This window comes from Chanos chanos, chromosome 2, assembly GCF_902362185.1.
Source record: "Chanos chanos chromosome 2, fChaCha1.1, whole genome shotgun sequence".
Classification (NCBI taxonomy): Eukaryota; Metazoa; Chordata; class Actinopteri; order Gonorynchiformes; family Chanidae; genus Chanos; species Chanos chanos.
In genome coordinates this window covers 15,555,241-15,568,354 of record NC_044496.1, presented here as the reverse complement: position 1 = coordinate 15,568,354, position 13,114 = coordinate 15,555,241, and the positions used below count along the sequence as shown (strand labels likewise).

Sequence of the window (13,114 nt, the reverse complement as noted above, 5' to 3'; positions counted from 1 at the left end):
ACTATTAATAAACTGTGAATGTGGTGCTAAGATGACTACTTTTACAAACATCAGTGATAGGCATTAGAAACCTAACGTGTCAGCGAACACTGGTTGCAATTTAGTCCTCATGTAGCAGTTTTATATGCTCTTTTGTGCACACCTTGAACCAGACAGCAGTACACAGCTGACAAATATTTTGAGCAATACAAATACTGTACATTGCCACAGTGAGACAACGTATGTACAACATGTTAATTTGTTCTCAAAAGATATGTGGAAGTGCTACCACTGCACCAGTTAACTGTTACACTAGTTAACAGTAGTACTCTAGTTTCAGTTCTTCTGTGTGACATGTGACATCTTTCCTCTAAACATCTATCATCATTTCTAGGGGTACACAACACCATGATTAATTTATGTTAAATAAATTAATGTAAAATATTCTCATAAATTGAACTATAGGAACTCAGTTTGTTACACAAAAATAGAGAAGTTACAAATCAGAATTTATTTTTGAAGTCCACACTAGTTACTAAGAGTATTGTTACTGTAGAGTGAAACTAAGCGTAGTACTAAAGTAATTCTACGGAGTTCTAATATTTGAAATAATGAGTGTAAAATAATTGCACTTGATCACAAGCAAAACCATTTGCATATTCAATAAGAGAATTCACCAGGTAAACAGTAGGCTGCTGCTATTAACATGTGGTATGTTAAATAACTCTTAATGTGCAATCACCAACTACTTCTCTTGCTCTTTTTATCAAACTGTCTGGGTTCCGTAAAACTCTTAGCTTCTCTTAAAAACTCATCTGCTTTCCTGAGCTTCTCCATGGCTGTACTGAGCAAAATCTCTGGCGTTGGTCCCCCTTCAGACAGAGATTCCTTTTCTGCTTCACTGGGTTGCTTGGTTACTATGGCATCGAGCAGCTCTCCTGTCTTTTCCAACTCCAGGGACACTTTGTTTTGCAGTTCCTTCATGTCACTTCCAGGCAAGGAAACAGGAAGTTCCCCGGCCGGCCACTTCCTGTTCTCCGATGGCTCTGAGAGAAGGTCTACCAAGGATGCAGACCGTCTCTTAATGGGAGGCTTGATGGGTACGGGTGGGTGTGGGGACTGAGCGGCACATTTGTTTTGTGCAATATTTTGGCTGCTGGAAGCACAGGAGTCAATGCTGCTCTCCTGGGTGGAGTCAGGAGTCATAACTGAGGGTAGCGCAAATGGGTCCTCATCTGTGCTCTGAACCTGGCTGTCAGACAGCTCTGTGTCATTCTTGCTGGTTTCCCCATCGAAGTCTTGGTCGCTGACTTGCAATGCAACTGCAGATGACGTGACATGGTCACTACTTTCAGATTCATCAGCTGAATGCTGACCACTGTCTACAGATTTCTCTTCCACGTCTTTGTGCTCCGTAGACAGGTCGCAAGGCCCAGCACTCTTTCCCATGTCATTAAGAGACAGGATGACAACTTTTCGCTCACTTTTAGGCTCAAGAGCAATGTGTTTTGCGTCGTCTTTCACATCATGTGCACTCTCTGAAACAACTGAAGTGGATGTGCTCACACTTTGCAGATTTTCAACGGAAGACAGATTGTTGGTACATTCCTCCATTTTTAACACAGGCTTCAAAGGCTTCTTTTTTGGAGGAGCAGGGGGGCCAGGGCCCTTTTTGACAGGTTCTGGAGAGACTAATGTTGTTGCCGTGAGCTGAGTTGCAGGCTTTATAGGTGTAACATTTGCCGTGGTCACATCTTTAGCAGTATTACTGGATTCTTTGCTTTCAGATGCTGGAATGGCAGATTCTGGGGCACCCTGCTTGGCTGAATGTTCCTCATTTGTTGTATTAGAAGAATCCCACATGACCCCTTGGGGCTTCAGAATGTTACTGGGAAGACAGATGGTTACATCATCCACAGTTGCTAACGCTTCTCCCTTCTCATTGCCTTTCTGAACATCAGGAGCCACTTCCTCCAAATTATCTTTCTCCTCAGAACCACTTGAATCTGCTTGCATCTTGGGGATGTCTTTATCTTCCAAAACTGCGGTCAGGCTGGGCTTCGTGTTTTGGGTTGGTGGTGTAGGAGGCTGGAGGTTTTTCGGAGGAGAAGATGCTTCGAGGGACACATCTGTGGAACTTGTATCATCCTGAGGAACACTGGATTTGTTTGAAGTCTGTTGAGCTGTGGACTCCATCCCATTGTCAGTTGCATTACGTTCTGCGAGGTCAACCGTTGTGCCTTCCACCAGAGGTGGCTGTGGTGTCTCCAAACTTGTCGTCTCCTCTTCCTTGTTTTCACGAGGTTTCTGCTCCTTTGAAGGAGGCATTGGTGGCTTCAGAATTTTCTTTGGAGGAGCCATCTCTTCAGTTGTAGACTCATCCCCAGGCTCTTCACTGGCACTGTTCTCTTTCAAGGGAGGCATGGGTGGCTTAAGAATCTTCTGTTGTGTCACTGAACTTTCAGCCTTAGTCTCCTCTGGAATGCCATCAGTTTTAGATGATGCCACAGGCTTCTTCTCGGCCGCTTGGGCTCCGTTCCCTTCAAGGTTAAGGTAATGAGTTCCATTGGGTGTACTCTCTGCATCATCCAGGTCCAGTCTCAGGATTCCATCTGATGACACACTAGCAACCTGACCAACAAGGACATTAACATATTTCATTTTCAAAGGTGAAATTTCTCTGTGAGGTTTTTTTTTTTGTATTTTACTGGGACAAATAACAATACATCATAAAAGTACATAAATGCAAGTGTATACTAAAGAGGCCTTGATTACACGGTTGAATGTATGTGCAATCATAATAATGATAATAATAATAATAATAATAATAATAATAATACCTCCTTCATGTGTATCCTGGTTGGTGGCCTCCTTGCACGATTTCCTTTGGGCCTATTGCGTGTCACATGCTCTAAAGAGCACTCTTCATTAACCTTCACCTGCAGAAATGAAAGACATTTAATACTTTTTTCTTTAAACAAAAGATTTCCATTACTTGTTCATTTATTTGAATTCTATTGATCAAAAATCAATGATGCTTCTGCCTCAATTTGTTCATTTACACTTTGGAGGTAAAATGCCACAGATAGCTGATTATTAATTTGTGCCTTCATGTTGTCAGCATTTACTGAATAAGTAAAACTATTCATTGCTGTGTAAAACACTAAAGAATGGAAACAGTAATAAACAGTGGCTCATTTAAACTAGCTATATTGCTTGTCATAGGTATCAGAAACATTCCAAAATTTAATAGTGGGAGAGCGGAATGTACCTCATCAAAGATTTTATTTTTGGCCCTGTTGATGCCATCACTGAGGGCCTTGATCCACGCTTCCTTTTCCTCTGGTGTTTGAGCCTGCAATTTTATATCATGAACCTGAAAGGAATAAGCACAGCTTTGTTAGGACTCAACTGACAGAGGATAGCAGTCTAATGTATGTGAGCCACTCGATGACACAACAGAATTAATTCAGCCGCATCACATTACACTGGCAGGTGTATTTCTGAATGAGGCTATTTATGTTATATTTGGATTCCTTTTTTTGTAAATCTGATGCTAATAGAAAATTGTCCCCTGCGATAATGTTGGTAATGCTCAGCCCAGACAGATTAGAAACTTGCAGCATCGTTGCCTAAAATAGCTTTTAATCATATACATCAAAGCTTATATGTACTCTTTGAGTACGGAATGAAGGACTACAATACTCCATCAATCTACGGTGGTTTTGTAAAGGGCAAAATAGATTGAGACAGACAGGGTTAGATCTAAGATGGAACAGATGGCATAGTAATGTTCAATTAATGCATATTGTAGGGGATGAGTATGGCTTTTGATCTGTTACTTTTACACAGAGGGTTTACCCCATGGGTCAGGTGATGTACAGAAAATGTTCAGAAGGCCACTATATGTATCATGTCTTTACAGTGCACTATTACTTCATATATAACAAACCCTGAAACTGGCAGATTCGAGAATATGGTTGATGAGGATCTTCTATTAATCTCTTAAAAAAGATCCAGGGACCATCAAGAAGTGTCGCACACACAAAAAATGATTTAAACACAGCAGGTTTATCTAAACATGTAAAACTAACATGTGTACACTGAATCTTATTAACCATGTATAAGTTCTGCAAAGTCTTTTGAAGAGGCTGATGCTATTTAATTTTAATTAAAACAGTTATATCTAAAAAATATCTATTTGTGTATCATATCTGCAAACATCAGAGAGAACACTGTAGAAAAATAGCAACAATTCAGGAAAATCAAACATGAAGAACAAACAGTACACCATAAAAATAAATAAATAAATAAATAAAAAAAGAGAACTTTCTGGTCCCTTGCCAAAAATAATCCTCTGTGGTGGACCCATGTTCTTAAACCATTCTGTAACAGTTGTACTTGGTTTGGTAAATCCTGTTTCACCTTCGAACAGTAAAGATAAAGAAAAAAAATTGAGAAGGTTTCTTTTCTTTCTTTCAGTTTGTTTTCTAAGTTTATTTATACAGTCCATTGTTCCGCTCTCTGGTTTTATATGAAGTGCCTCACATCCTCTTACTCGCGAGTCCCAGCATGTGTCTCTCTAACAACATCTTCAAATGTAACCTCACAATAATATCTGCCCCTGACAAAACAATCAGGATAGAAATAAAATGTTCGGTCCAAATGTTTCATAGAAAGCTCATACAGTGTGTACAGCCCGGATTTCAAAACCGGGCCAGAACTCTCAGAACTACAGTATGTGTGAGGCTCAGTCCTAAAATAAAGCAGTAGGTCGTACGATCTGAGTCATACAGCTGGCTGGTCACTATAGACAGGCAAAGGGAAAAAGTGACATACCAAGACATGTTTCTCTCTGTAACTCCCTCTCCCTCTTTCTCTCTCTTGCCCTCACACACACACACACACACACACACACACACACACACACACACTCAAAGCCTCTAACATCTGCTGAGCTCTGTGCAGTTCTTCAGCTTTACGGTCTCGTCATCTGTTAGTAATACCACATATTTCACCACTTAAGTATCTTACACATTTCTTTTCACTTCTACTCCAGTCCACTGTGTTTAACACTCTGATTCTACTGCTGAACCTTGTCTTCCTGACAATCATCCATAATGAGCTCACACAAATCATAATAATTAATACTACAGGAAACTACATATATATATATATATATATATATATATATATAAATTGTTTCCTGATTTCCTAAAGTACATATATATAGGAGGTGTTGATGGCAGAGACAGAAACAAATACTCCACTGACAAAGCACTTCATTTCTAATGAGTATTCAGAATATTTGACGCCCCTGGTTAAGACTTCCCCATTACTTTCTATTAATTTCTGTGATGAGGTTGGACTCTATCACCACAATGTCATACTGGGATTAAAACACAAAATACTGTTAGTTTTATTCTAAAAGCTTTGACACAGTCATCAGTTTGAAAGCCACAGAGCACACCACATAAAGGCAGAAAACAGGGATTGTGGCTGTTTTGATGAATAAGAACTATTTGCGTAGTCAGGATAGGATCCTTTTCTCTGACTTTTGCAAGGTCAAAAGTGGGATTTGTGTTGATGACCTGTTACATGTTGATCTTAGCACGGTTTTCAGTAGGAGAAAGCAGGAAATGGTTAATTCCCCTTTTTAAACTTGAAAGCAAATGTAAGACATGTGATGTGTTTGAAATATGAAGTGATTCTCGTAGATGTTACATAGATTGGCTCAGAAAACTTTTGAAATAAACAGTTCTGATTAAATTCATGTCTATATGGACAGGGATGAGACTAGTCAATGAGAAACTGCCCGTGACCATGTACAGCTCTATTAACGTAAATATTAAGACAACAATGTAAGAGTTCACAGACAAATTTTATATAATGTTCCAGCAAACAACAAAAAAACTGACAAGACTGCTGACAACTTACCTTATTCCCACTTTTCTGCCCTCGTATCAGTACAAGTCTGTTTTTCTTCTTGAAGGCACTTCGCAATTCGTGGCATTTGTCATAGTTTTCCAGGTCCACTCGCTCTAAGCAGTTCTTTAAATCCTAAACCAAAAAAACACCTTGTTTTCATTGTGAATTAGCAGAATCTTTGTGTTATCCTACATTTGTTGAAAGGCCTTATTTTGGGTTTCGAACACTTAATTCTCAAGGGAAACTGCGTTAACTTTCATGGTGTTTATATGTGTGATATGGGGGGGGGGGGTTTCAGCTGTTAAAATGAAAATTTGAGGGATTACAACATTCAGTAAATGTACCATTGTGTGGAAGAATCTGGTAACCTGCTTAAACATGCATCTGTTTGATAGGAAGGTGTATAATGCTTTATAAATGATACTATGAATTTATAAAATACTGTATAAATGTAGAATACAGAAATTTATATTTACTTCTCACTTTAGAGTCCTGTCAAAACCAGTTCACACAGAGTCTTGCAAATTATTTTAAATGAGAGCAAAATGCCTGAAGAAAACATATTTATTATGGATCAGATGAGGCATAACCTCTTCATGTGAATTTCTTCTGTCAAAGAATAAATGACGTCTACATACATCACTTTCATAAACCAGAATCTCGGTTCGGTCCAGCTGTATGTAACGGTCTTTGTAGCTGGCCAGGAACTTCCCAGAGGACTTCTTCAGCCAGCCAGCCTTGTCTGTGGGCTTAACCTCTTTTGGCTTGGCTGTGTCTTCTTTCACACCCTATTATGCATGGAAAGACAGCACAGACAAGGAAATCAATGTTTCATTTGGCATGGATTTCAAACCCCTACCTTTGGTACTTCCTGGGCAATCCCACTCTATTGAATACACTGTGTAGCAGTTCTAGAAAATGTATCCTGCTAACACTGTAGATGACACATGACCCATTGAGCTGTTAAAACTCAATGTCACTTTTAGCCTTGCACTTGTAAAATATGGTATAGCCCTAATAAGAGGGAATTTAGTTAGGCAATAACTAAACTGTTGACAATACCTTTTACAGTTCTCCATTTGTGGTATGATGTAATTATACTCTCATAATTTTGGTATTTCTTGATAATGTTCCATACAAAATAGGAATAAGAAACTTCCACTTCTTAAAAAAAAAAAAAAATAAATACAATTTCCTACCTATTTCCCTAGTTACAGTAATTAAGCTGATATATGTTGTAACTGCTTTTATAGGGGGAATCACCGAGGGGGAAATTCCTCAGGATGTCTCTGTAAGGGTCAGTGAGATGTTTTTCCACTTTCACTTGGCCTTTAGAAAAAGCTGCCTGCTCGTGGAGAAGGTGCAGCTGTCCGAGAGGAAAAGCTAAGAGTAACGGGAGCACTAGAGCGCCACCGCCGAGGCCTTGAGATCTTCCACATTGCCACATCCAGGAAATGTGGACACGAGCACTAGGACACAGCCGGCCCCCATGCCTAAGCTGAAACAAAATCAAATGCCGCTCTTTGTTTTTCTCATGCTGATTGGGGAACACTGGAGCACAGCACTAAACACATCTAAAGGAACTCTGCCAGATAATCTGGGTGGGGTGGAAAAATCTATATAACAGAAATAAAAAAAAAAAAAAAGAAAAGAAAAATGTGGTGCGGTTGTTTAGGACGCATAACGCACAGCAGTGCTGGGCTATTCCTGAGGCCAGTTCTTCTGAAAGCATGAAAGCAGCGTCAGGCCTGGGGGCAGATGAGCACAGCTGACCACATTTAAAGAGCTTCAGAATTGAGACTTCTGGCAGGAAATTATCTAAAGCATAAGCCTGACTATGGCTCGTTCAAACAGGAAGTTCTGTTCTGGAAATTAGTGATGCAAAATTAGATTAACACATTTAACCTGTGTTTAAAAATTCAGCATGTTTATGTGCCAGTTTTAACGTGTCAGATCCAAAAACTGACATCTAATCATATATTCTTACACAGCAACACACACGCGCGCGCACGGCCGCTTATTTCAAACCTCTTTCATTCATTCATTCATTATCAAAATTAACTGAAAAAAAAATTGGATCCAAAAGGATTGTGGTCAAACATCTTAAAACTATTCCATAAAATGAAAATAACATCCTGTTAATTCCCTCTTTGTATCTGATATTCTATTTGACGCAGACAAACGCTCATAACTTTTAAGGAGAGACTTAGGGGATTTTTGGGCGAGGCACACCTTAACCAACATGTGGTCTTTATAAAGGCTTTAGCCAGTGAGTCCAGCAAGCTGCATATGGGATTAATTGAAGCATGCTTTGCAGTGAGCTAACCTGTTTTCCTTCAGCACACTATACAACTACACTTTAATCATCTGAATTCTCATCAAGAGTCTTCCACTGACCTTTTTATGGGCGCAGGATATGGTTCTGTGCTCCTGATATATTCTCACACTTTTAACTGTCTGTAACTGTTAGTAATAAAACAGGTGGAGTAGCCTGCTGTGAAGTTTATGCACCCCAAAAACACAATTTTAAAAATGAAGACGACGAACAAACACGAGACTTTCTAAAGGAGTTATGGCTTACTCATAAGTTTAGTGCTTAACGGTGGTCCAAACACTGCTTAGGGTGGGCTGACAGAGAGTCAATGCCTATCTGACAGAAAATTTAAGTTTTTAAATGTCCAGAGAGAGACAGTCAGTGAGAGAGAGAGAGAGAGAGAGAGAGAGAGAGAGAGAGAGAGAGAGTAAAACAAAGAAAGAGGGGGAGAGCAGATAGAGAGAGAGTTAGAAAGAGAGATAGACAGACAGATACAGAGAGAGAGAGAGAGAGAGAGACAGAGAGACAGAAAGAGAGAGTGTGTGTTTGTGAGGCAGTTGGTGCCCCAGTATAGAAAAATACTTGTAGCTCTTTACAGTATACAAATCCAGCCCACAGAGGCAGACCCACATCTAAAACCTCAATGTGACTGTGGGGAACTGTTCTTTGTCTTCCAGCTATATTAAAATGGGATTTGTTTCCATTCCCTCATTAAGTTCAAAAAATATAACCACAAATAGCCAAGGTCATGACAAACAGGAGACGAACTGTGTATCATAGCAACCAGTGTTGAAGGAGTATTCCACTAATTTGTTTTCTGTTTTTATCCTGCCTTCATATTTGTATACAACATACATGTGCTCTATACCACCCATGTGTTGATCTTATTTTATAGAAAATATTACTTTTTACACAAAGCTATATTTTTATATAACAAATTCTTTAAATTACGTTAGTCTCTGCTGAATGTTTTTTAATTGATCAGAAAAGTGAGTTCAGTTTCATTCAAGCTGGAGCAAATGAGAAGTTGGTGGCTGAAACAAAACTTCACACCTTTGCAGAAGTTACTGTCCAATTTCTGGTGTCATCTACAATAGCGTAGGCCTAACCTGCAAGAGGTACTTCCTTTTGAGTTAAAATTTCCTGAAACTTCTATATTATGTGATGGACATTTTATACACTGCAGTAAGTTTAGCTTCCTTCTTCCTTTCCAAAACCGAATGATTGTATGTCTGCTCAGAAATCATAACCATATACAAGTTGCTAACAAACTGATCGCACAAATCACACGGAATCAAGACAGCATCTGGAAATCGACAAACAATAGCATCTGTCTAACTGGCTTCCACGATCTCATCTGTCACAGTACTGTGCATGACTTTTCTTTCTTCCTGTCTTTCTTTTTTTCTGTTTCATGAAATTACTATTACGTTTTCAATATGAACCAACTAATTAGACCATTACTTTCAGCATCACCATGGTTGCAAGGAAGCTTTCTTTGGCCGGAAAGGCGTGTCCAATACTGTAACGATAAAGCTACAAATTACTCTGCAGGTGGAAAGGTGCCGAAAAAAAAACCAACCAAACAAAACAAAACACAAAATGCCATCGAGTACAGAAAACAGAATTACGCCTTTCACTGATAGGCGAAGTATCATTTTGTAGATACTTTTGTGACCTATGGAAGTGTTTCATTCCACTGTTAATGTCTGTGTTATATGTACGTTTATTTCACTTGTATGAAAATTTTTAAAGCTAAAAAAGTTCTAAGTTTGCTATCGTGTGATGCTATCTGAACTGTTTATGGTGCAGTAATGGTATTAGGTGGCACACTACCGAGTCTTGCCATGCTATTGAGGCGAGTGTTCTATTTTAGTTTGCTGTTGGTATCTTTATGTACAACTACTACAAACCGAAGAGTAGTTTATCTGAATCAAACTTCGTGTAGATTTGTAGTGATTAACAAGTGATTTCGCACTATACAACGCGCCAAATACCATGACAACTGTTTAACTGTTAGCGACTGAAATGCAAAAACTGACATCAACGAAGACTAGCGACAGAACTTAGCGACGCAAATTAATATAAGTTACTTACATCTTCCATGATAAAAACTACGATCCGTTATATGAAGTAGAGGACGCTTTATCTCTGGCAGAGAGCTGTTATTTTACTCCTAGTAGACAGAAACTTTCTCAAATCCAACATGACGTGATGATGAGGGTGGAAAATGAGGAACTGTTTCAGACCTAACGGTGCAGATCTTCTTCTTGCGTCTTTTTTCCTCTTTCGACTCTGCTACGAAACAAGTTTGAGAGAGAAAAAAAAGTTTGGTTTCCGGTAAGTCACCGAATACCTCCGCCACAGCTACTTTTATCAAGATGGATCTTCCAGAGTGTCCTCGGCATGGACAGTTGTAAACGTTGAGTGCAGTGCAAGTTCGGTGTCGTTAGGTAGACGGTTTTTAATTTCGGAACATCACTTAAAGCCCAGCGTAGCAGCGAAATGCATCATTTGAGAGACATGTCACTGGTGCTGCACTGACAGTAGTGTGCTGATAGATGAAAATGACAGTTCACCGAACGCATTGTTTTACTGCTCCAAGTAAATTGCATATCCATTGTGTATTCAAATGAAGCCAAGAAAAAAATCGCATTACATCTTAATAATGAAAGAATTTTGCTTTAAATGGTTTAAATTTAAATCAGTGATAAAATATACTCGTCACTCACTGAATACTGGTGTGGCTTTTTGAAAAAAAAAAAAAAATCTAGATAAACCTGCAGTGAAGTTAAGTTACTGTTACTCATGCCAGCAACCACATGAGTATAAATGTGTTACTCAGAGGTTCGTTCCACGAAGCACTGAAAGTTGTGCAGTTCACATCTGAAATGCAAAACAATCTGAAAAATTGTTTTGCATTTTAATTTTGAAGCAAGAAACATTTGTTGGCCTTTTATGTAGCCTTCTTTCAGAATACAGTAATTCTGTAACCGTGAATAAGGTATATGATCATCTTACAACAGATCAAGTGCATTTGATTTGATTCAAGATTTCATTTCACGTTAAGTTTGAAAAGTTTTATATCACTGATGTAGCTGTGGAGTGCTTCCTGGTAGGTGTGGTAACTGTCTTGGACTCTGCGAAGAGAAGTTGTCATGGCTCAATACACTGAGGGCGCCAAAGAGAAGTGTAAGTGAGACCACAGTTTCCTCTTATTAAAGAACAGTTTCCCCATGTATAGAATATACAATCACAGTGTACAATAATACTATCTAGTAATGCTGTATATCTTCAGCCTGGTAACCCTAGAGTGTCAAGAGTTATGTTTCCCATCTGTTCTTTGCAATGTTAGTTTACTGAATATCAGAAAATGTGTTGCTCATTTGGTGACCTGTTAAAAACAAACCAGCGACATTACACAGTGCTTTGCTCACACTTTCAAGTGTATGCTGCTGTAAATGTAGTCTCTCTTATGTTGACACATCTTCTGTATTAGTTTAGTTTAAGCTTCATTCTGGGAACCTAAGATCAGATGAGAAACACTACTCTGAAAATTCCACTTCCCTGTTTATGATGAGTCACAGAGAGAGCACTTAGAGTAAAGATGCTCAGCTATAGTCAATACCAACCCACCCACTGAGATAACAGCATAATCTTCCTGCATTAACCTTACTCTAAATCTCGTTGTGACATGGACAGGAAAGACACATACTAATTATACCATGGGAGTACACCTTGCATGGGACTTGTTTTCCTGCCACAAGACCATTGTGAAACATCCTCATCTCCCATGGTAACAAACTACTTCTCTCATGATCAGAGTGCTTGCCATGAAGAAGTGAGAAACCGTGGTAATGAATTGGGAACATTTACCCGAATTGTGTGTGAAGTGCTGTTGCATTGTTGGGATAATGTAATAACGCAGGCTACAATTTGTCCCATTACAAAAACCAAAGGTATGAATTTTTGGGCGAAGTCATTTTGTAATGGCCTTTCATTTGAAGATTACACAAGGTACACATCACTTAGTGTGGGGGTAAACACAGTATGAATAGATTTGATAGTCATGGTTAGGTAGTACAGCATGAAAACATGGTTGCTCTGTTGATCTGTGATGTTCCTGTTTTCAAGAGCACCATCACGGTGTTAGCATCACATTGTCTGTAATGTCTTCTCTTTTTAGCCAGACTTTGCATTCAGCTTATCATCGGGGTAGATTACACTGATGCATGATCTGCATGCACATATGCATGATCTGTAGTGCTTTAAGAGTGACATGACATCTGCTGTATTTTTAATGTATATTCACATGGTATGTCCCCCACCAGAAATTATTACATGTTCATTTAATTCCCACAATAAATTGCACCCTTTACAGCAAATTTGGAAATAGAGTGGCAGGATTAGCTGTAAGGTGCTACCAACTGGTCCTAACGCAGGAAGATTCATGTGCATTACCTCATGTAGTCCTAGTTTGTGTCAAGACATCTGTATGTGTATATTTATGTATATAGCTTAAACAAAATATATTACAGGGGTTGATTGCCTGCATATTTTGTATGTTTTAAAATGTTAAGTGCAGATAAGTGCAGTATCATACCCTGACAACTACTGGCTCTCTGTAGTATTGCAGCACCATTTTTGCCATTCTCTACACATCAGCTCCTGGTTTGCCTTTCCCTTCATTTTGACTAACATGTTTCTCTTCTCTCCCTTTTTTCTTTCTCTTTATCGCTGTGTCGGTGAGGAGTGCCACTGAAGTGCACTGAATGGTTCTCTGGCAGGGTAATTGTACTGTCATATCAGTAAGAATCACTGCCTGTCTCTGATTCCTTTGAGTAAACACACACAGATAATCTCTTGGATGTTGTCAGTTTTTTTTTTTTATCC

General features: G+C 39.0%; 1 protein-coding gene across 1 annotated transcript; it reads right to left on the bottom strand.

The window, feature by feature from the left end:
* Window positions 1-679: 679 nt before the first annotated feature.
* On the bottom strand, window positions 680-10,327 carry plekho2 (pleckstrin homology domain containing, family O member 2). Its single transcript, XM_030765102.1, has 7 exons — window positions 10,319-10,327; window positions 6,546-6,695; window positions 5,917-6,039; window positions 3,251-3,355; window positions 2,820-2,918; window positions 2,253-2,610; window positions 680-2,108 (listed from the first exon to the last, which is right to left on the bottom strand). The coding sequence occupies exons 1-7, from the start codon at window positions 10,325-10,327 to the stop codon at window positions 718-720; spliced, it is 2,235 nt and encodes a 744-aa protein (XP_030620962.1). The 3' UTR covers window positions 680-717.
* Between the last annotated feature and the right edge of the window lie 2,787 nt (window positions 10,328-13,114).

Excerpts from the sequence above, each read along its gene's own strand:
- plekho2 (XM_030765102.1), bottom strand. Across the intron at positions 2,611-2,819 it reads CCAGGATACACATGAAGGAG|GTTGCTAGTGTGTCATCAGA; the intron begins GTATTATTATTA and ends CTTGTTGGTCAG. Across the intron at positions 2,109-2,252 it reads CAAGGAAGAGGAGACGACAA|ATGTGTCCCTCGAAGCATCT; the intron begins GTTTGGAGACAC and ends CAAGTTCCACAG.